A 23,603-nucleotide genomic window follows, 5' to 3' on the forward strand; every position below is an offset into this window, starting at 1 on the left:
CCATTGTTTCTTGTCTTGCCTTCTAGTGCTTTAACAGATAAGTTGACCCCCTCCTCTTTGTGGCAACCTCTCAAATACTGGAATACCGCTATCATGTCACCCCTAGTCTTTCTTTTCTCTAGACTAGCCAAATCCAAATCATGCAACCATTCTTCATAGGTTTTAGTTTCCAGTTTAGTTGAGTTTCATCACAACTGCCAGGACTGCAACCTACAGTAAGCAGCATATCCTGATGGCATTCGTGCCTGGAACTCAGCTTTGAAGCTCAGCTGGAATGCTCAAAAGCAACACTGCTTCAGGGCAGAGTTTGTAGCAAGTAGAAGAGAAGCCACCACAGTGAAACAGGATCTCATCTCAACTAGTGCAAGGTTTTTTGGAAAAAGGAAAAGGTTGTATACCACTTTGTAGACTTTGAGACTTTGTTTGAACTGGGTATTACAAGATTGAGTACAAAGGACGGAGTATTGTTAGGGATGGTGGGGTTATTTTATTATTTTTTTTAAATTATTTTTAGTCCTTCTACATTGTGTTTTTATTTTCTGTAAGCCGCCTAGAGTCACCGTGAGTAGGCGGTGTATAAATTTTCCTAAATAAACAAAATAGGAGCCTTGGTGGTGCAGTGGACTAAAGTGCTGTTAAGTAGCACTTAGCTGCCAGCTGCCTGCAATTACTGCAAATTCAAATCTCACTAGGCTCAAGGTTGACTCAGCCTTCCATCCTTCCGAGGTAGGTAAAATGAGGACCCAGATTGTGGGGGCAATAAGCTGACTTTGTATAAAAAAGAATACCGCTTCGGGGAGGGCCAAAAGCCCTACTAAGCAGGTATAAACAAAGGTATGAAGGCTATTGCTTAACGCATTGTAAGCCTCCCTGAGTCTCCGGAGAAGGGCAGCATATAAAACGAACCAATAAATAAATAAATAAATAAATAAATAAATAAATAAATAAATAAATAAATAAATAAATAAATATTAAAGACATATTTATGTGACATCACCTGGGGAATCCCAGAGTTGACTCACAGCAATAGCTTGTGGCTGGGGAAGGTGTGTATTGCAACGAAGTGTTGTGTACAGTTTTCTACACTGTGTTGTGTCCAATCTTTGGAATGCAAAAAACTCTCACAGGATGAATGGATTTGTCAAATCCATTTGATAAACCAGGCAGAATTATGTTATATTTTACAATCAGCCAAACTGTGCTTGTTATTCAAAACAATGCTACAAATATCCACCAAATGGGACACTTTTAAGAGATTAGCCATCTCTCTGAGCCTATGGCTACATATCCCAATTTCTCAAGTGGATTTAATGTCTGCAGATGGGCTGCCAAGCCCCAAGGATCTCTGCAGAATACTTCTTTCATTCAACACCACAGTGCTTCCTTCCATGGTAATAAAAATGAGAAATTGTGGCTTCTTTGCAAATTTCTCTCACCCAAATTTTCAAAGATCTAACAATTAAGCCTCTGCTGCTGTTGCTGTTGCTGCTGCTGCCCTTGGATTCTGGGCTTATTGCCAAGACTTAAACTGGCGGAAAAACACAGATAAAAACCATCTTGCTAATCTACCCAAGGACCTTGAGAAAACCAGAACAGAATCTTTGCTTAGAATGTCTTTATTATGGGCCCTTGCAAGAAAATAAGTGAACATCACAAAGAAATAACACATTCATGTACACAGACAAGCATTTGTTTCTTTGGTTTATGTTCTGCTTTTTTTGTAGAGGACCTTAAGATGGCATATAAAGGACTTCTTCCTGTTTTCCTGCACAGTAACAACCATGGTGAGGGAGGTTGAGCCGAGAGAGAAAATGGGTCAACTATCGAGTGTCTATGATTGAAATGGATTAGAATCAGAGTCTCTCTACTCCTTACCCAGCGTCTATATCATTACACCACACAAACTACACACACACACAGAGAGAGAGAGAGAGAGAGAGAGAGAGAGAGAGAGAGAGAGAGAGAGAGAGAGAGAGAGAGAGAGAGAGAGAGATGTTTCTTATACTATACCAGGGATGTCAAACTTAATTTCATTGAGGGCCATATCAGGATTGTGTTTGGCCTCGGGGGGATGGGTGGGCGTTTGATGTCACTCATGTCAGGAGGGTGCCTATGGTGGCTCGAGCACTCTGCCAGTGAAAATGGGCTCCTAAGCTCTGTTTTCGGCTGCGACAGCCTCCTGCAACCCTCTGCCAGTGAAAACAGAGCTCAGGAGGGCCACATGTGGCTCCCCTGAACTCCATTTTCACTGGCAGAAGCATCACGGGCCAGTCCTTTGCTGTTTCCAGGGCGACCCTGCAGGCCAGATCTAAGCATCCTATGGGTCAGATCCGGCCCACGGGGCTTGAGTTTGACACCCTTGTATTATACAATATGTTGAGTTCTGGGGCAGGCCAGCAAGACTCGAGACAACTCAGTGTAACAATAACCAACTGTTTAATCAAGTAACGCTAACCATACAGTAACTTGTTCGAACGGCTAACACTGCGAGTCAAAGCTCCCTCACAAACTGACAGCTCTTTTATACCCGCGGCTGACAGTGTCTAAACCAATGAGAAGACCCCCTATTTCCCGCCAGCACAGCACCCCCATCTGGCGGCTGCAATTGCCATGCGCCAATCAGGACGTAACACAATACACTATTCGTTTCATAAAACATTATATGGGACCAGGATATTTGGGGAGCTGTTTTTCTCTGTCTACATCTACTCATCCCATCTACTAGGAGAAACAAGGTATAAATCCCATCTACTAAGGAATGTCATCTTATAGAACCTAGGCAGAGAGCTATACTGGAACGTATGAATTATTTGAGGGAAGAGATGAGGCGATGCTTTCTAGGAAAAAAATCAGACAAGAGACGCAAAGAACCCACAGTCGCTTAACGGTCAGCAAAAGAAACTTAGAAAAGACCCACCCTAATGGATCAAGTATTTAAAAGACAGGAAGTTTGCGCATTCAGGCTACAGTCTGTTAATGTAGCCTTACAATAAAGTAGACTTAGGTCATCTTATTGTGTTTCCTGTCTGGTTTACCTGGGAAGACTGACAAGAACCTTTTCTGTTCTGGTCCCCACTCCATGAAACGTAATTCCCCTGAACCCTAAGTAGAACTATGTGCCAGGCTTTAGGAAGAGCTCTAAGCAGCAATCCTTGTGGATTGGGCCTAGCCTAAGAAACATACTCTGTAAACCAGGGGTGTCAATTTCAATTTCACTGAAGGCCTCAACAGGGTTGTGGTTGACTTTGGCGGGTATGTGGTGGCCAGTGTGGGCGTGGCTGGATGGTTGCAGCCGACTGGATGGGTGTGGCTAGGGTGGGTGTTGCTCCTTGTGCACCTGTGGCGGCCCATGCATGGCTGGGGAGATCCATTGTCTCCAGCATCCACCCAGGAGCAGGGTGGGGCCATTCACTCACTGGCTTCAGCGCAGCCCGGTGGATCTAAGGCTGACCACGTTCCAGCACGATGGTCACCACCAAGTTGTAGATCAATGGCTGGCCAGGGGCTGAGGTGCTGGGGGCTGGTCCTTCGATGTTTCCAGGGGAGCTCCACGGGCCAGATCTAACCACATTGTGGGCCGGATCTGGGCCGCGGGCCTTGAGTTTGACACCCCTACTGTAAATTATTGATTACAGATGAGCAAGAGACATGCTTATTCCAAAGCTACAGAGACAAAAATTCCTTTGAAGCCAACCAAAACTGCACCCAAGAACATTTTAAAAGGACCAGATACAGGTAGTCTTTGACTTACAGCAATTCATTTAGTGACCATTCGAAGTCACGATGGCATTGAAAAAAGTGACTTTTGACCATTTTTCATACTTATGACTGTTGCTGTATCCCCACGGCCAAGTGATCAAAATTCAGACGCTTGCAACTGACTCATATTTATGATGGTTGCAATCCCAAGATCATGTGATCACCTTCAGAGACCTTCTGGCAAGCAAAGTCGATGGGGAAGCCAGATTCACTTAACAACTATGAATTGTTGAGTTCACTTAACTCAACAACTACAGTGATTCACTTAACAACTGTGGCAAGAAAGGTCGCAAAATGGGGCAAAACTCACTTAACAAATGTCTCACTTAGCAACAGAAATGTTGGACTTATTTGTTGTTCTAAGTCAAGGACTACATGTATTGCTTAACCAGATGTTGCAGAGCTAATTCCTGAACCTCCATGTACTTTCCTAAACGAAAACTAAGCTCTTTCTTAATATTCTGTCCTGCTCCATCCATTCTAATAGTGTTTCCTAGAGATGGCTTATGCACAGCCTGTTAATAATTCTAAGTGGACTTGTTGGTCTCTAATTAGCTAGATCAAAGCATTCCCATTTTTTACAGATCAGAACTACAATGACTAGACTCTGATCTCGGGGGATATTACACTGTCTGATCAGTACAAATAAAAAGATTAGCCAACATTACTCTTCATCATTCTACATTTACTTTTCTTAATTCTAGTGGTCAAAGATCACCTGCTGAAGGTTTTCCAAGCTGAAATTGGGCTATGAGTTTAATGTCCCCTTAACAACAACTGGAGTCATGGACTTTTCTGTCATTCATCAAGCTCATTTTGTAATTAATTTGATTGTTTTATTCTGTAGCTACATACTTCCTAGGGCCATGGTGGCGAACCAGAGGTGGCACTCAGTGCCCTCTCTGATAGCATGCAAGCCATCACCCCAGTTCAGCTCCGCCATGCATGCGTGCGCACCTCCCACCAGCCAGCTGGTCTTCGGATCTCTGCCACACATGCACGGGGGCGGGGGAATGGACTGCATGCGGGGGAGCCACACTTCTATGCATGAGGCGGAGTGCATGTGAGGGGCCCGTGCATGAAAGTGCAGAAGGCAGGACATATGCGGGGGGCTGCGTGTGCATGCGGGGGTGGGGTGCATGCTGGGGGCACATGCACATTGCATTTTGGGGGTTCGGGCACACATGCACACATTCCCGTGTGCATGCACACGCTTTGGGCACACGGTCAAGAAAAGGTTAGCCATCACTGTCCTAGGGCAATATATCCCCTTTATGGATTGTTATCATGTGTTGGTGAAGGGCCTTGTTCATCCCACTGATGCTCTGAGCTCTACTGCCAGGAATGAAAGAGTCCTCTATTATGAGCCACTGAAAGACAAGAGCTTTCACCATATATAAGAGAGTGGTGCAAACTTGAATCCAAGGAATCTTACAATGAAACGAATACAGTGGAATGCACCGATTCAGAACTTTTAGATGAATAAAGGTATATGGAATAAGCATTAGAGATATATAAGACAAAGACCTCTATGGTCTGAATAACTTTGTTCAATTTATCACAAATATCTTTTCGGTTCAAGTTTCCTGAGATATTTATATAGATATTAAAAGTCTTCTAAATAAACAAATGATAGTTTTCCGTATTTCCGTTCTCCCCGCTCCTAGATTTGTCTTTTTGTAATCAGCCGTCTCAATGAGCAAGGAGTGGGGGGGGAAAATTAACTCCATATACAAGTATTTCCATAGTAATGATCTATAGCCTCACTCTACCATTGCTATGGTGATAGAAAGCCTTCATTAATGATGTATCGCCATAGCGATGGTTGGATGACACCATAAATTGCTTATACAGTATGGAAAACCTCCTTGAAACCCAATGTTAATAAGCATGCATTCGTTGCTTCATTTTGCTCTTAGGGCATCTTCCTTCTGTTGTACTTTCATTTGTTTCATTTGTACAATTTTATTTGTACTTCTATAACTGTCTGGCTCATTATAGCAAGTAAACAGGACAGATATAGACTTCAGTGAATAGTTAGGGCTGCACAAAAAACAATTACAACCAGCCCATCTTCCATTGAGGACCTGTATGCTGCATGGGTCAGAAAGAGGGTTGAGAAAATATCTACAGACCTCTCACAATCTGGACATAAACTGTTTCAACTCCTCCCTTCAGGACACTGCTCCAGGGCACTGCATTGCAAAACAACTAGACGCAGAGACAGTTTTTTCCGTTATGCTATCACTCTGATGAACACCTAATTCCCACAGTACTATCTTATGTCTAACGATACTTACCCATGTAGTATGGCCAGGGCCGGATTTTCCTATAGGCTAACTAGGCTTCAGCCTAGGGCCTCAAGATCAAGAGGGGCCTACATTCAAATTGTTAGCAAAATTAAAATTACACTTTCACTATAGGTGAAAGGGCCTCATAAGTGGAATAGCCTAGGGCCTCTTTTCATCTAAATCCGGCCCTGAGTATGGCTGTATTACTATTATCCTTCTCATCATTTCTACTATCTTCTCTTATTGGTATCGTTATTATGATTACCCTTCAGCATCGATGAAGCTTCTTGGATGAGAAGCAAAATGTCTTCTCCTTCCTCAAGGAAAAAACAGTCCAGTTGCCTTTTGAAAAAGCACCTTTGAGACGTATTTATTAGCTAATGGAATATGCTTAGGCATACACACAAATGTACCATTTATAGGTAATTTGGGGGAGAGGGAGGAAGGAGGTCGTATTTTGGGAAGGCAAGTGAGTAAGAGACTTGTAAGATCTCCCTTCTGACTATCTGATCCCTGACTGGATTAGGTAATCTTTCCAGGAGGGAAAAAACCAGGAAAACAAAAACAGAAGGTGTGTAAGAAAGTTACTAAAACAACAATGATTAGCAAAAGGCATGCTACTGAACACATCTGAGATAAAAGGAGAATATTCATCTCAAATTACTAGTCTGTCAAAATATGAAACCAAAAAAAATATTCAATGCAGTTCTGGTTTATAAAAATGCAGGTTTTATATACTCTTTAAAAAATACATACAGTAATAGAGAAGTCCCTACTGTAATTGGCTTCGTAAAATACTTTGCTTCTGTTTTGATATAAGGAGCTAGCTATCATAGTGCATCATTATATAATATACAGCACTAAATCCAAATACAGTATGCACATACTTTTCAATAATTTATTGAAACATACTCTGATTTCCTTTGTATGGTGTTCAGTCAAGAGCCTTGCTAAGAACACCATAAATTCATTCCCATTGACACTATGGATAGAAAAGATACTTTTAGGTTGTTGTTTTTTAATCACCGTTTTCTTGCTCTGCAATTTTTTTTTAATCACTCAAATAGAAGTGTGATTGCTGAAAGGTGTTTTTATCGTATCCTAACCCAGTGCAGCAGATATAAACAAGTGAAAAGTCACAAGGCACAAATTAATAAAAGAATATTTAGAATTCAGTTGAGTTAGATTCCATGATGCATACATGGCATAATAACACTATTTCCACAAAGCTTGATCTTAAATGCCTTTATTCAGAGCAAAACAAAACAAAAAATCAGAATATTCTTCCAGGAAATTAGTTTAATGTTAGTGAAATCCCATAGTCCTTTGACATCAGAGGAAGATGTCTGTTTTCAGAAAATGGAATCCAAAGTTTTGCCCTAGCAAAAGCTTTGGGAAATAAATGGATAATCCAGGACGTTTCAGGTAAAATTCTCAGATAACTATATCGCATATTACTAATTTAGTCTGACTCCCAACAATTTAGATCAGTGTTTTTCAAACTTGACAACCTTAAGATGTGCATAATTCGCCTTCCAGAATTCCTTATGCTGACTGAGGACTTCTGGGAGCTGTCCACACATCTTGAAGTTGCCAAGTTTGAAAACTTGGTCTCTTTCAACAAAAGGTACTTCCCTGAGTGCAATTCACTATAACTCAATGGGAGGGGAGCATTCAAAGCAAGGCATCCTATATGATTTTAGGATAAAGGTAAGAAGGTATGGAAAGATGGCATTCCTTCATAAGTTCTGAAGTTCTTCATACGTTCATACCAGGACCCAGAACTATAGCTGAATCTAATTTAGACTGGCATCTAGTACTTTACTTTGTTTCTCCAGTATAATATGAATCAGAAACAAAGTCTGAAGCTGTCATACAGCAATCTGTCCTGCAAGACATCACTGCAATATGATGGGGTCCCAGCTGTGCTGAGACTGTTGCCTTCAAATTCTCTCCTGTCTCTAGAACTCTGCAGTAGGCTGCAAGAATAACCTTGGGAGACAGGAGAAAGAGCCACAGGCTAGATAACAGTCTGATAAGGGAAATCTGAGTCTAAAAGAGGGACCCTCCCTAGTTGCCTGGAACACAAAGGCAAGGGAGGGGGAAAGGATTTCCAGACTTGCAAAATTGATGTCAGCCCTTAAGGTAGGATTATTGTAAGATTACAGCAACAGAATCTTGCAAGTTTTGCAGCCCCCTTCCCTGCTTTTATTTTCCATGGAGCTGGGGGGGGGGGCGCTTCTGAGATGTTTTCTCTACCCCATTTCCCCCTTTGGATTAATATTTTATTTTATTTTATAAAGTTGGATTTGAGTCATTTAGTTAAAATTCTGTTAATATAGTTAAATTTTTTACATTACACGCTCTCCATGTATACTGTACACATATAAAGAGCTAATCATTAGAATTATTGCAAATATACATCACACTAAGTTTGTACAGTAATAAACATCGCTGTAATTCACTTTTTTTTTTAATTTGATTTATATGCCGCCCTTCTCCGGAGACTCAGGGCGGCTTACAATGCGCTAAGCAATAGCCTTCATTCTTTTGTATATTTATACAAAGTCAGCTTATTGCCCCCACAACTGGGTCCTCAATTTACCTACCTTAGAAAGGATGGAAGGCTGAGTCAACCTTGAGCCTTGGCGAGATTCGAACCTGCAGTAATTGCAGGCAGCTGTTCTTAATAACAGCTTAATAACAGGGTGCTTTAGACCACTGTACTACCAAGGCTCCCTGGTAGTACTGGTAAGCTATATGCATGTGTCTAGCTTCTTTCGTAGCCAAAATTATCTTCTGTGGTGAAATCCTAATATCGTGTGTGTGCAAGACACAGCTCTTTATAACTGATACTTCCACTTAAAGGCTACATGAGTTGTGATGGCGCAGTATTGCGGGATACTTCTACTGACTGCTGAGCCAGTCTCACTGGCTCAAGGTTGACTCAGCCTTCCATCCTTCCGAGGTGGGTAAAATGAGGACCCAGATTGTTGGGGGCAATATGCTGACTCTGTAAACCGCTTAGAGAGGGCTGTAAAAGCACTGTGAAGCGGTATATAAGTCTTATTGCTATTGCTATACTTGTAAAGAAAACCATACTTTTAATCGTGAATTTCCTGCCTAATTGATCTTACTAAAAAATGAATAAAGAAACAAATAATGAAATAACTTATACCTAATGGAAGTGGAAGAGAATTCATATACAGTCAAGCTTCTTATGTATCAATACAAATATGGATTAAATAAGCTAAAAACCAAGGGAAATGGATAGGGGAAAAGCTAAATATAACAGAGTTCATGTCCAAATTCTTCCATATTTGCTGATAGATTATCTACATCTTTTATTTCCTCAAAAGTCTATAGAGCTTTCCAGAGATCCCACCTCTCTGGCTCTGATTTGTCCATTTGTTCTTTGCCTCCAGTAGGTTCTCCTGAAGAAGTGGGCCTATCCAAATTTGGTCCATCAATGTTGGTTCAAAAGAATCTTCATTACTATGTGACTGTAATGTTTTACCAGAAGGAGAACATTTTAGGCAAATTCATTTTTATTATTGTCGTGTTTTGTTTACATCTCTCACAATTCTAGTTTTATCTTTCTAATCTTCCTCCCTCAGCATAGATCAAGTTCTTCCAAGTGCCTTCCTAACAAATATAATATTGCATTTTTTGCAAGAATGAAGTATTGCATGCAATATCAAGAGGGGAAAATGAGTCCGGTTGTAGCTTCATTACCTTGCTACTATTGCTGCAATATAAGCTAACTATAATAATATTGCTACAATATTACATTTCAATATCAAGTAAAGATCTATTCTTATGCCCCTGTATTCCTTATTGACAGCTGATATTTTCCAAACTTTTTTATTTTAGGAATACCAGTGAAATCAGAACACATGTCATTTTTATACATAAGTAATTCAAATATATAGGAACAGTGCTGATTATTTATTTAAACATAGAAGCCTCCAGTTTTCTCACTCTTTCAATTATTTTCATGTAAGGTTTGTAGTCTGTGATCTGTTGTGAGGAATTCATGTTTGCCAAAAGAAGCAAGAAGTGTTGTGTATACAAGTGTGCTTCTTCCTGTTTTGCTAAATGGATATGGAATGTCAAGAGAAAAATAAGCACCAAATGCAGTGAGGATCCTTTACTTAAGACATGCGCATGGTAGAAGAAACAGAGATAGGGTCAAGAATGAGTGGTTTCTGAATAGATGTGGATTGAATACAAAAATGTGTGATGTTACAACAGAAGTATATGGGCCAGCATTATCATACAGAGAGAATGGTTGAAGATAGAATTGCAAAATAAATATATGGAAGGAAAGAGTGAGTGGGTCAAGAAGAAGAAAGTGAGTTGGTGAGATCTTGAAAAAGAATGAGGTGAGGAGCTTTAAGAACTAAAGACGATGTATGAAGTAGTGCACCTATGTGTAGAAAAAAATAGGAAAAAACAAAAGAAAAGTATTGGAGTAAACTATTTTTGACTATTTTTTTTCTTATTTTGTGCTTTTAATTTCTTAATATTTCATACAAAAGAGCCAATGGCACAATGGTTAGAATGCAATATTGCAGGCTAATTCTGCCAATTGCTATCCCGACCACCTCAGGGTTGACTCTGCCTTCCATCCTTCCGAGGTCAGTAAAATGAGGAGCCAAATTGTTGGCGGCAATATGTTGATTCTGTAAACCACTTAGAGAGGATTGTAAAGCACTACGAAGCATTGTATAAGTGTTGTTGCTATTGCTACTCCTTTTCAGTAGTCTGCATAACATACTTTACTTTGAAAGGAAAACACCAGGATGAGTATGTATTTGTATGACAAGCAGACAGTAGGCCTCTTATTTTTCAGTCAGAAGGGTGTGGGTAAAAAACGGTGTTTGTCCAGATGTCATTTAAGCTACAACTTTGAGCATCCCTCAACATTAGCAATGCTCGTTGAAGTTACTGAAAGTTAAAGTTCATCCAAGCATTGGATGTTCATCACCCACCATTATTCTACAATAGTTTTTTTTCAACCTTGACAACCTTAAGACACGTAGATTTCAATTTCTAGAATTCTGGGAGTCAACCTACCTTGGACCAAGATTAGCTCTAACCCCATCACAGAAAAAGGTAGGAAATTTATAAGGATTTTCTCTCAATCCTTTGGGGATAATGAATACTCCCATGTTTTTGTCTACAAATTGGTTATTTCTAAAACATTATCAACATTCATCCCTCTCTCTCCTGAAATTATTTAGGGTTTTTTTAATGCAAAACATTTGTATAACATATTTTATTTTAAAAATCCAACCTGATTCAACATGGCATTGCCATGGTTTGCAAAAACACTAACCCAGTCCTTCCACAGATAAAATTTCCAGAAAACCTGTATTTTATACTTACCTTCGGAAGCCACCAGTTAATGTTACAACAGCATCGGGTAAAATTTTCCACACTGTATCTTGAACAATCCGAGTTGCTGCATCTGCTTCGGCTTTAGATACAGAGCTAATAAGGTCATCATAGTACAAGAAACCTGAAAAATGATTCTTATATTATACATCTCATATCATTGTACAATTCAAAGTACTGGTTTAATAGCCAATGGCCTGGTTATTTGTAGCACTGCCTCTCCCCAAGGATAACTGCCTGTTCTATTCACTCTGATAGGATAGGTAAACTCTAAATCCCTTCCCCTAAATGTTACCATCTAGTGGGACCTAGGCACTGTGCCTCTTCTGGTGGGCCTTACCCCTTGGAACATCTCCCTGGGATCCAAAAGGCCCCCACTCTCATAATCTTCTAAAAAATCTTGAATATAAGTGGCTTGTCCCATAAGCATGTTTTGGGGTAGTATGAGGGTGTGGTCTACTAAAGTTGTTTGTGAACATGTGGAAATGTGTGGAAGTAGCAGGAGCTTCCATGTTGGCTTTTCTGCTTTTTATTATTTTGTTGCTGTTTATAAGTAATTTAAGATTATGTTGCTTAAAACTACTTACAACTCCCAGATTTTCTGGCGATTCTGATGAGGAACCCTGGGAATTGCAGCCACTATATATCTGGAAATCCTCACTGTTGCAATATTTTCAGGATCAGACTCAATAATGATAATAAGAGTTAGAGGTTTAAATATATTTCTCTTTAATTATAACAGGCATTCTATATTCACTGAATATTCACAGATAGAAGCAAGAAAAATGGTGAAGGTGGCTCCTTATATATACAAGGGGTGGAGCCAAGAATGGGAGTGGTGAATTATGAATACATTAGGAACCAAAGAATAAGTTAACCCCCAATGTCCCATATATACATTATTTACACATTAGGGAATAAGGCATTTACATCTCACAAATCCCCCTCTAAATGCCGGTTCGCTATACAACACCAATTACATTCAGATTCAGGACAATATAAGACATATAATTTTGATGTTAAATATTTGTGCTGTTTAGAAGGTAAAGGCTTCGTCAATATGTCAGCTAATTGTTCAGAGGTATCACAATGCACTGCTTTGATAAATCCATCTTGAGACAATTGTCTCATATGCTTAAATTTTATATCTATATGCCTGGACCTTTGTCCAATGGCATCGGATCTGGATATTTCAATGGCTGCTTTATTATCTTCATGCATAACAAAAGGCAAAGCAGGTTTTTTCCAAACATCTGAAATCAAATCATTAAACCATACAAGGTTATTTGCAGCTTTGGACAAACAAACATATTCCGCTTCTGTGGTCGAAGTGGCTACCAGTTCTTGTTTACCAGTGTACCAGTAAACTGGACAGTCATTTAATAGAAAAATATAACCAGAAGTGCTCTTTCTGCATGATATATCTCCAGCCCAATCCGCATCTGCGTAACATGTAAGTTTTGGTTCTTTATCATTACTAGGTTCTAATACTAAGCAAAAGTCTAATGTACTTTTCAGATATCTTAGAATTCTTTTGACTGCTTCCCAATGATACATTGTTGGTTTGCTAACATATCTTGACAATAAGTTGAGCGGTAATGCAATATCTGGCCTGGTCCAATTAGATATATAAAGAAGTGAACCTATGACTGATCTATAAAATGTATTATCCTTGAATTCAGGGGAAGATTCATCAGTGTTTCTAAGGAAATCAGTTTGCATAGGAGTGTCACAGGGTTTGGCATTGTTTAAATTGCATTTGTTCAGAAGTTCAATGATTTTATCTTTCTGAGTAAGTTTGAATCCCCTTCTAGTTTTGTTAATTTGTACACCAAGGTATTTGTTTACTTTACCTAGAGATTTCAACGAGAAATGTTCGTTTAGCTTATTTACAAAGGTTTCTCTTCTCTCCTTGTGTTTTCCTATATATAAAATATCATCTACATAAATTAATACAAATTCAATATGATCATCACTCTTTTTTACAAAGAAACAGTTATCAGCAGTGGTAGCGTTGAAATCCATGGTCTTAAGTACTTTTACCAAGCAATCGTACCATCTTTTGCCAGATTGCTTTAATCCGTATAGACTCTTGTTCAATAGCCAAATTTCATTCTTATTAGTGTATTGACTGTGTGGTGCTCTTACATATATTTCCTTATCTAGTTTTGCGTGTAAATACGCAGTCTGTATGTCATATTGAAATACATCAAGATTGAGTGCAGATGCCACTACTAGAGCTGTTTTAACACTCTCTGTTCTCACTGTGGGGGAGTATGTGTCAGTGTAGTCCTCCGGATATTTTTGTGCATAACCTTGTGCAACCAATCTAGCTTTGTATAGAGTATTGCCTCCTTCTAGATTCTTAATTTTATAAATCCACCTGGTACCTATAATCGTTTTATCTTTAGGTGCAATCGCAGGTGTAAACACATTTAATCCTTGCAAACTTTCCATCTCTTTTTTCATAGCTAGTTCCCATTTTTCCTTTTCTTCACGAGGGAGTTTTAATACTTCCTCATATGTATTAGGTGTCATTTGTTCACCATCCATATGCATTATGTAATCTCTGTATTTATTTGGTACTTGATTTCTATTGTTTCTAATAGCTCTTTCGGGTTTGCTATGGTTATCATGCAAATATCTTGCTTCCTTTTTTGTTAATGTGTCTGTCTTTATTTTGTGCTGACTATTTGTCCAAGTTTTGGTTTTGTTTTTATTTTTGTTGATATTTTGATTTTCTATTGTCCCTTCCTCACAAGATTTTGTATCTTTGCATTTATTTGGAAATATTTCATTAAGATGTAATTTAGACCAATTGGCCTGTTCATGGAACACAGCTGTTCTGGAGACTATAAATTTGTTATTATTATCAATGAATCTGTACCCTTTGGTGCCAGTTTCATATCCCATAAATCTTAATCTTCTGGATACGTTTTCTCCCTTTCTTCTCAACTGCTTAGGTATGTGTACGTCTGCAGTGACTCCAAATATGTGCATGTGTGCTAATTTGGGTTTCCTATTATACATCACCTCATATGGTGTTTTATTCACAATACTGGACCAGGTTCTATTTTGAGTGTAATTTGAATAATGTAAGGCCTCTGACCAAAATTGTTTGCCTAAACCAGCTAATGTGCACCTAATCATGGTTTGTAGTGTGGAATTCTTTCTCTCTGCAATCCCGTTTTGGAACGCAGAAAATGGACTAGACGTGAAATGTAGCATTCCTCTATCCTTTAACCATTGGGAGAATTCTTTAGACATGAATTCACATCCCCTATCTGTCATAATTTGTTTTATTCTGATATTATGTTGTGTTTCTATGCGTTTGTAGAATTCCTTAAATTTCTGAAAGGTTTCATCCTTGTGTTTTAATGTGTAAACAAAACCATAGCGACTGTAATCGTCTACTATTGTTAGGAAGTAACGTTTTCTATAAGTGATTGATGGAGTTAATGGACCAACTAGGTCCATATGTACTAAGTCAAAAATTTTGTTAGTTGATCTGTTGGATTTTTTTGGTCTGGGACTAGTTTTTAGTTTAGTGGATTTACATACTGAGCATTCCAAATAATTTTCACAATTTTTTATTTTGACACCTTCTGCGTGTTCAGTCATTTTTTGTACTACAGGAAAACTTGCATGTCCTAACTTCCTATGCAAGATGTGAGCACACTCATCATGAATTGGTTTACCTATTCTTGGTTTCTTCTCATTGTGTGTATTTGCGTGATCATGAGATATTTTACATTCATCATTGTCACTGTTACTAACATTTTCATCATCTGCCTCAATACAATCTTCCATATTTGAATCAATGTTATGTAACCATCTTTCTTTTGTTATTAGATAGGGTAGGCCTCCTTTAATCATCACAGTGCCTACATTTGTTTTGTCCTTCTCTAAAGTTGCTTTCCCCTTTGAGAAAACTATATTGATGTCAGAATCTCTGCTTAGTTTTATGGCACTTAGTATGTTATGAGGTATTTCTGGAATTAACAATACCCCCTCTATTTTTCCTAGGCCAGGCAAGGTCACATTTCCTCTGCCTAATACTTGAACCTTTTCTTGATTAGCTACCTTTATTACAAATTTATCTTCTGTAAATGAAGACAATATATTTTTGTTATTAGTGGTGTGGTTGGTTGCCCCAGAATCAATAAGCCAATTATTGTTCTCATTTTGTTGTGTTTTAGTGCTGTCTTGTTTATTTAGTCCATTCAGTGAACCAGATTTTCTCTCTTTTGAATTTTCTCTACCCCCTCTACTATCTCTGTAATTTGGTGGGCTTCTATATTTATGTCTATCTGTGGAAGACTGTCTATAATTGTATTTGCTCCTATACTCTGACCTATGTCTCTCCTTTGAGATTTTGGGACAGTCTCTTCTATTGTGTTCCCTGGACCCACAATTATGGCATTTAAAAGCTTCATTGTATTTTTCCTGGAAAGCTACCTTCCTAAAAGATTTGTGTTCTGTGTGATTGCTGGAACGATTTTTTCTTGAATTGTCTTCTGCTATCAATTTGTTAGATAGACTTTCTATGGATAAATATCCTAGATTGATGGTGTCTAAGTGTGACATAAAACTATCCCATGATGAATCAAGTGAATTGATAATAACACTTTTCATTGTTTGATCTGAAATCACTTCCCCCCTCAAATGCAGCTCAGCTCTTATTTTGTTTAGAGATATCAAATGCTCACTTATGGAAACCCCTGGTTTTACTCTGGAAGAAAAGAAATCCTTAGACATTCTTGTAGTGGTAGCTACACTATCGCTGTGAAACAGATTAAACATGCATTGAATTATTTCTGAAACAGTTAGGTTTGGTTTGATGCTATGATACATTGCAGGAGACACGCTAGATATTATTAAGAAAAATGCTCTATGATGTAAACAATCTATTTTTAAAGTCCAAGGTCTTCTTGGAGGACTAGTGATAAAGAATAGCAAATTTTCTTTCATAAAGACAACCTGGAGCTGTTGATACCATTCTTGCAAATTAATGCCATCAACTCTAAGTTTTGGGAAGTCACTGGGTAAGTTTCCCACATTATTTTGTCCATTACTTACAACCTGAGGTAGTCCGTGGTCTCGCAAGTGCAGGAAATTGCAAAACGGCATGGGGATGCTCGCAACGAGTCTGCGCGGTTCTCTGGCCAGTTCAAGTCTTTCCGGACCGTCTACGTAGTTTCGCACATGCGCGTTGCTCATTTCTTCTTTGGCGTCGTCGTGGAAGGTTCTCTCCATTGCAGCTCGCTCGCTCCGCTCCTCTTCAGACGAGTCGGTTTCTGGCTCGGTTTTAGGAGTTTTGATGGCGGCGACTGCTCTTTTCTTTCTTTTGTGTGCGTTGGTACTTGATCCGGTCTGCGGTGTAGGGCGGAATCGACATGGCTCTCTGGGCTTGGGCGTCGTCGCTCTCGAAGTCAGGATGGGAGCGTGCAGGTCTTGAGGTATCGGCTTGTTCTCTAGCTTCTTCGTTGTCGCTTTGGAAATTTTTAATTTTGGCCCAAATGCAGCAAAAAGCGTCTTCATTGCTGACTTTACTTGGGATTTCGTTAAGTCGTCTTCGCTTTCTGATTCTGGTTCTTCTGAAGAGTTTGAATCTTCCTTTTCGCTTTCGTTGTCTGATAACGTTTTTCGCGCCAGAAATTTTGAACTGAGCATTTTGATTGGCTCTGCTTCGCTCACTTTGGAGGCTTGTTGGAACCAAGATGGCTGCCATTCAAAATTTCGCGCGGGATCACATCTTTTCTTTTTCATAACGACTTTCTCTGTAGTCATATCACTCACAGTTTTTTGGTCTTTGGGTTTCTCTTTAGCAATGTTTTTCTCTCTCGCTGCTCCGCTGTTTTTCAGCATTTCTTGGAGATTCGCGATGAGGCTTTCATCATTCTTCTGGCTTTTTAATAGTTTTAATATCTCTGACCTGAGTTCGTTATTTTCTATTTCGATTTCCTCCTGGTCATTATTTTCATTTATTAGTTCTTCTTCTTCAGTGGTGTATTCTTCGGATTCTCTCGAAATCGCGTTTGTGGATTCGTTGATTATTTCTTGTTCAGTTTCTATTTCTTTGCTGTAGGCCCTGGTGTTGGGCTTATCTTTCTTAGACATCTTTAAGTATTTATTGAGTCAATTAACCATCCTCTGCTACCAGCTTGTTGCAATATTTTCAGGATCAGACTCAATAATGATAATAAGAGTTAGAGGTTTAAATATATTTCTCTTTAATTATAACAGGCATTCTATATTCACTGAATATTCACAGATAGAAGCAAGAAAAATGGTGAAGGTGGCTCCTTATATATACAAGGGGTGGAGCCAAGAATGGGAGTGGTGAATTATGAATACATTAGGAACCAAAGAATAAGTTAACCCCCGATGTCCCATATATACATTATTTACACATTAGGGAATAAGGCATTTACATCTCACACTCACATTAGGGGAAGCTGCATTAACCAAACAGAGCATATTTGCACACCTATTTGCTAGTTTAACTAATGCTGTTTTCAAGACTGAACATACAGTTAGATAATGTTTACCTGCTTTTTGCATTCTTGTCAGTGTTAGGTTCTTGTTACATTTGACTTCTTCCAGAGTTCGTAGTCCCATTTTGTACCATTTGTCAGATGTCTTCAATCCAACTCCAAAAACAGAAGTAAAGAGCTATGTAGAGTAGAAATGTATTCAATTTAATAGTCTGCAGAGCGCTAGGTCATAAGTGTGAGGCAGAGTTTCATATTTTCTCCTGAATTTTAATACCAATGCAAGAGTTCCAGCCACACTGTAATTACTATATTTACTGTATGAAACTCTATGGAAATGCAGTTCCCCCCCCCCACCCCCGCGCCCTCTCTTTTCCTCTTCCTCCGCTCTTTCTTTGCTCTCCACATAATCAAAGATTGTTCTTCGGATCTGTCGCTCACTTCTCCTGCTCCCTGTCTCTATCACTATCCTAGTGAACCCAGTGCCTTGCTAGACCACATGACTACACCAATAGATGGTGAGAAATGCTAAACCCCTCCCATTTGTCCCCCACTTTCTGAGCTGTGGCATCATCAGTCTCTTCCAGCACATTTTTTGAGGATCTGGCAATGGCCATTAGAGTCATTTTTTTTTTACCGGGGCGGGCAGGGGAAGGACATCTCTTCAGTTATGCTTGGGAGATTTGTGTCTGAACTTTCCCGCAGTCAGGAAATGTATTGTCTGAATTTGAGATCTTCACTGCAAAACCCCAGGTGCACATTGCAAATCCACTTGGCTTTCTTGGACAGGAGACTCCTTGGACTCCTCGAGCAGGAGACCTCTGAGGTCCTTTCCAGCCCTAGAATTCTATGATTCTATTCTAAATGGCCACTTCAGGTACGACTGTATGAAATATGAAGGAAATACATTTCAGGTAATGCTCATTTAACTATAGTAATTGGGACCAGGACTTGTGTAGCCAAGCAATGCAGCCATATTGATTGTGCCACTTAGTGATGGCAATTCCAGAGCTTCCAGTTGCCATCATTAAGCGAATGCCATGCTGTCATTAAACACAATGTCATGTTGAAATGTCTTTAAATATTAGTAGCTCGGGTTGATAGTTATATTGTTGGTTTGAGCTCCAAGCTTGGCAATTTGGTTGCAAATGTTTCATCCCCATTCAATGAGACATCTTAAGTGCACTTTGGATTGTCAATCCAAAAGCTTTGGACAATCCAAACTGCCCTGAAGATGTCTCCTCAAATGGGGACGAAATGTTTGCAACCAAATCACCAAGCTTGGAGCTCAAACCAACAAACACAATGTCATGTGGTTGCCATTTGCCACCTCCTGTCATCTTCCCTGTTGACTTTGCTTGTCGGAAGCTGGTAGCAAAGTCAAAGTTGCAAATGACAATCATGATGGAAAAGTCAGACAAGTGTTCCTTTAAGTGAGGACTACCTTCTGTATACCTAAATTTGAAAAGCACGTAGATTGCAGCAAGCAGCTGCAAGTACTCCTACTTAGTAATATTTGCTATAGATTGAACAGCAATGCAAATATTACATTTATTAATAAAAGCAGGGAAGAGTACAAAAGGAAACAGAGACTTTACTAAATCACTAGGGAGGAGAGACAGAATTATTAGATTAGATAATTGGCCAAAGATACAGATGATTACACTGGGATTAATAGTGATAGAATAAAAAAGATAATCACACTGGGATTAACAGTGACAGAATAAAAAAGCTGATTACACTGGGATTAATAGTGATAGAATAAAAATGGATAAGGGGGAATACATCTCAAAAAGGAAGAGAAGAGAAAGAAATTGGGAAGAAAAAGGAGGAGAAGGAGGCAAGGGAATGTGAGAAAGGGAGGAAAGTGTCAAGAAATGGAATTGTGGAGAAATTAAAAAAAATAGGAGATAGTAAAAAGGAATTTAAAAGCTGAATATGTTAAGTTGAAGAGAAGGATGTTAACTTTAGAAATCATATATAAAAAGGAATTTAGAAGGAAGATACAGATTATTGTAAAAGGGATATAAGTAAAGATAAAATGAAACTTGGTAAGTAAGTAAAAAAGAAGAAATACTCTATTTGATGCAAAATAGATCAGTAGATGCAATGTGAAAAACAGAATGGACTATATATTTTGTTGTTGGAAGATGTACAAATTCGAGAGAAATAATAGTAACAAAAGAATTAATTGAAATTAAGGGGAAAATTGAAATGTAAAATTGAATAAAAAGGAAATGTTAATAAATGATGCAAGTAAGAATAAAACAATATATGTAAGAAATAAAATAGAAGAAAGATATTGTTAAGGGTTGGAAGGTTATACTAGTAAAGGATTTAAGATAAAAATGGAATAAATTGAAATACATTGTTAATAATTAAAAGATAAGGGGAATTTTGAGAAAATAAATGAAAGAAAAGTCAGGGTTGCCTGGACACCATAGTGGAAAATAGAAAATTGAAAATTGAAAATAGATACAGCAATAGAGAGAGATGAAAGAGGAGTAGAGGGATGGAAGGGAGGAAGAAGGAGAGAGAGGAATGGAAAGAAAGGAAAGAGGGGAAGAAAGAAGGGAGGGGAAATAAGAGTAGGAGAGAGGGTTAGAAAGGGAGAAAGAGAGGAGGAGAGGGAGAAAGGAAGGGGAAGTGGAGTAGGAGAAGAGAGACGAAGAAAGTAGAAAGGAAAGAAGGGAGGGAGAGATTGAGAAGAAAGATTGCTGTACAATAAAAAAAGATAAAATGGAAGAAAGGCAACCCCGAACATGCATAAATGTACTAGGATAAAGAATGAGTTATTAAAAAATAAAAGAGAATAAATATGAATTAAAACAGAAAAATTAGAATTTGAGGATGAATTAAGATATTGTTTATATAAATAAGCATAGAAATTTTAAGACATGATTAAAAAATGGAAAAAGAAAATTTTGGCAAAAATTGTAACTGAGTAAAATGTACTTGAATATGTTAAATTGTATAAATTATGATATGGCCAAAACTCTGTTCATAAAATATGCGGGTGAAAATGGGAGGGGGGGGATCAATAAAACTTGATTTTAAAAAAAAGAATTCTTTATTGACCAAGTGTGATTGGACACACAACAAATTTGTCTTTGGTACATATGCTCTCAGTGTACGTAAAAAGAAAAGATACATTCATCAAGAATCATAAGGTACAACACTTAATGACAATCATAAGGTACAAATAAGCAATCAAATCATACTAGGAAACAATCAATATAAATCGTAAGAATAGAAGCAACAAAGTTATAAGTCATACAGTCATAAGTGGGAGGCGATGGGTGATAGGAACGATGAGAAGATTAATAGTAATGCAGACTTAGTGAATAGTTTGACAGTGTTGAGGGAATTATTTGTTTAGCAGGGTGATGGCATTCGGGAAAAAACTGTGTCTAATTGTTCTGGTGTGCAGAGCTCTATAGTGTCGTTTTGAGGGTGGGAGTTGAAACAATTTGTGTATGTCCAGGATTCAAGAGATCTGTAAATATTTTCACAGCCTTCTTTTTGACTCTGCAGTATACAGGTCCTCAATGGAAGGCAGGTTGGTAGTAATTGTTTTTTCTGCAGTTCTAATTATCCTCTGAAGTCTGTGCCTGTCTTGTTGGGTTGCAGAATGGATTTGTAAAACATGTCTGACAATGAGTAACATCATCAAGGATCCCAATTAAAACCACTTTCTACCCATTGAAATACAACTGTCCATCCTTTCAGGTCTTCTCTCTTTCCTGAAATACATCACCCAAAAAAGGAGGTTTTTAAGCCTTTTCTCTTTTTCTTGGTTTTGGTAAAAATCATGTTCTAAGAGGTAGTTCTCTCCTAGGTCAAATAAATAGCAACAGCAATAACACTTAGACTGGTATACCACCCCATAGTGCTTTACAGCACTCTCAGAGTGGTTTACAAAATCAGCATAACCCTAACCCTAATCTCAACAATCTAGGTACTCATTATACCAACCTTGGAAGGATAGACAGCTGAGCCAAACTTGAGCTCTGTCCAGGGATGGGCTTCAAAAATTTTAGGAAGGGGTTCTCTGCCCAGTTGCTGAGTGGGCGTGGCCCATGGTGGGTGGGGTCTAGTCAGCCTCCTGCACCATGGTGGGGGGAGCCCTCCCCGGGCTCTGGAGGCTTTCCTTGAGCCTCCAGGACGGTGAAAATTGCCTCCCCAGGCTTCAGAGGCCCTCTGGAGGCTGGAACGAGCCCGTTTCCAGCCTTCCTGAACTTCCAGTAGGGCCGTTTTTTGCCGTCCCTGAGCCTCCATGCGCGCCATGCACTTACCTGCATCCAAAATGGGCTGGCTGGGAACTCCTGGGAAGGGGAGGGAGGGGTGGGCAGGGCCAGCCAGGAGTGGGATTTGGGGGTTCTTCGAACTGCACAGAATCTTAGGTAGAGGTTCTCCCGAACCCCTGCGACCCCCCTCCAGCAGCCCATCCCTGGCTCTGTCAGGATCAAACCCCAGCCTGTGGGCAGTGTTTAATCACTATGCCATCAGGACTCTCAACCATAAAGTTTTATTGGTGCTTCAACTAGAGACTAGTTGATCCTAGAAAGCTATTGAGAAAACAAAGCAATGATCTTCATACAAGCTGATATTTCAGCAGAAGATCAATGCATCTATTATGCATGTGCTTGTAAATGGATTGTTTCTCAAAGTTTCATTGCAAGTAATTGAATTCATTGAATTTTAGAACTGGCTGGAGAGTCCACTTTAAATCTTCCTTTGTGTTGAATCTCCAGGCTTTGAATATGGGTCATGCTAATTTATCTTGTATTTCCAAGATTATTTATTAATGCAAAAACAATAAAGAAAAGAAAAGAATGATTCTGGAATATGTATGGCTTGTCATTTTAGATATAGCAAGTGAAATTATCTACTCTTTGTGAAAAGCATGGTCCTTGTTAGGAAGAGCTATTATATTTTGTAATCTCATTTGTCAAAAATTACTTAAATTCTTATCTATTAATTCTCTAGCATTTTGTTAATAAGATCATGAGAATTCACAGAATTGTTATTAACTCTTGCACAATGGTCAGAATAACGTTTATAAAGCATGAGCTATCACTGGCAGAAAAGGAAACAAAATTAAACTTTTCCATCACTCAGAAATATTATCTGCTTTTTTAAACACTCTCAGTAAAGTTAGATTTCTTCATGGCCATCATCCTGTTGTAAATCACTTTATGTGCAATTAAACTTCAACCTAAACAAATTTACTTGGAAATCAGGCTTAAATGAGCCAACTAAATGGACTTAAAATTAAGGCTAAATCCCAATGATTTATATGCTACTGTTAGCACAATTAGTAACAGATAAATGAAATGGTTAATTAATTAATTACTACACTTGTATCTTGTCTCATTCAATAGATGTTGAGCAGTTGAAAAATTATTCATTAAATATGTTGATTGCTGTTCATTTAGAACAAAGAACACCATGGATTGCCAATGCATTAATTCAAGAAGTAGGTTTTTCAGAGCAGATTCTGAGAGGTTGTGTGTCATTTATATTTGACATCTGGATCAAAGCTTCTCCAGTGTCCAGGTGCTCAAATCCATGACATGGACAAATATTTATTGTAAGTTTTATATCTCAACTTTCGTCTGGAAACTGGAATTTACCAGGCTCTTCAGTTATTTTATGA

General features: G+C 38.7%; 1 protein-coding gene across 4 annotated transcripts in view; it reads right to left on the minus strand.

The window, feature by feature from the left end:
* The window catches only part of DNTT (DNA nucleotidylexotransferase), a 192,861-nt gene that overhangs the window by 105,275 nt on the left and 63,983 nt on the right, over window positions 1-23,603 (minus strand). For all 4 annotated transcript variants that reach the window (XM_070945616.1, XM_070945615.1, XM_070945614.1 and 1 more), the window contains 2 exons: window positions 18,002-18,125; window positions 11,442-11,574 (listed from right to left, as the gene is read on the minus strand). In XM_070945616.1, coding sequence (XP_070801717.1) covers window positions 11,442-11,574; window positions 18,002-18,125 — 257 coding nt within the window. The remainder of the gene's footprint in view (window positions 1-11,441; window positions 11,575-18,001; window positions 18,126-23,603) is intronic.

The sequence above is a fragment of the Pituophis catenifer genome, unplaced genomic scaffold, assembly GCF_029215685.1.
Source record: "Pituophis catenifer annectens isolate HBS135680 unplaced genomic scaffold, rPitCat1.0.hap2 SCAF_6, whole genome shotgun sequence".
Classification (NCBI taxonomy): Eukaryota; Metazoa; Chordata; class Lepidosauria; order Squamata; family Colubridae; genus Pituophis; species Pituophis catenifer.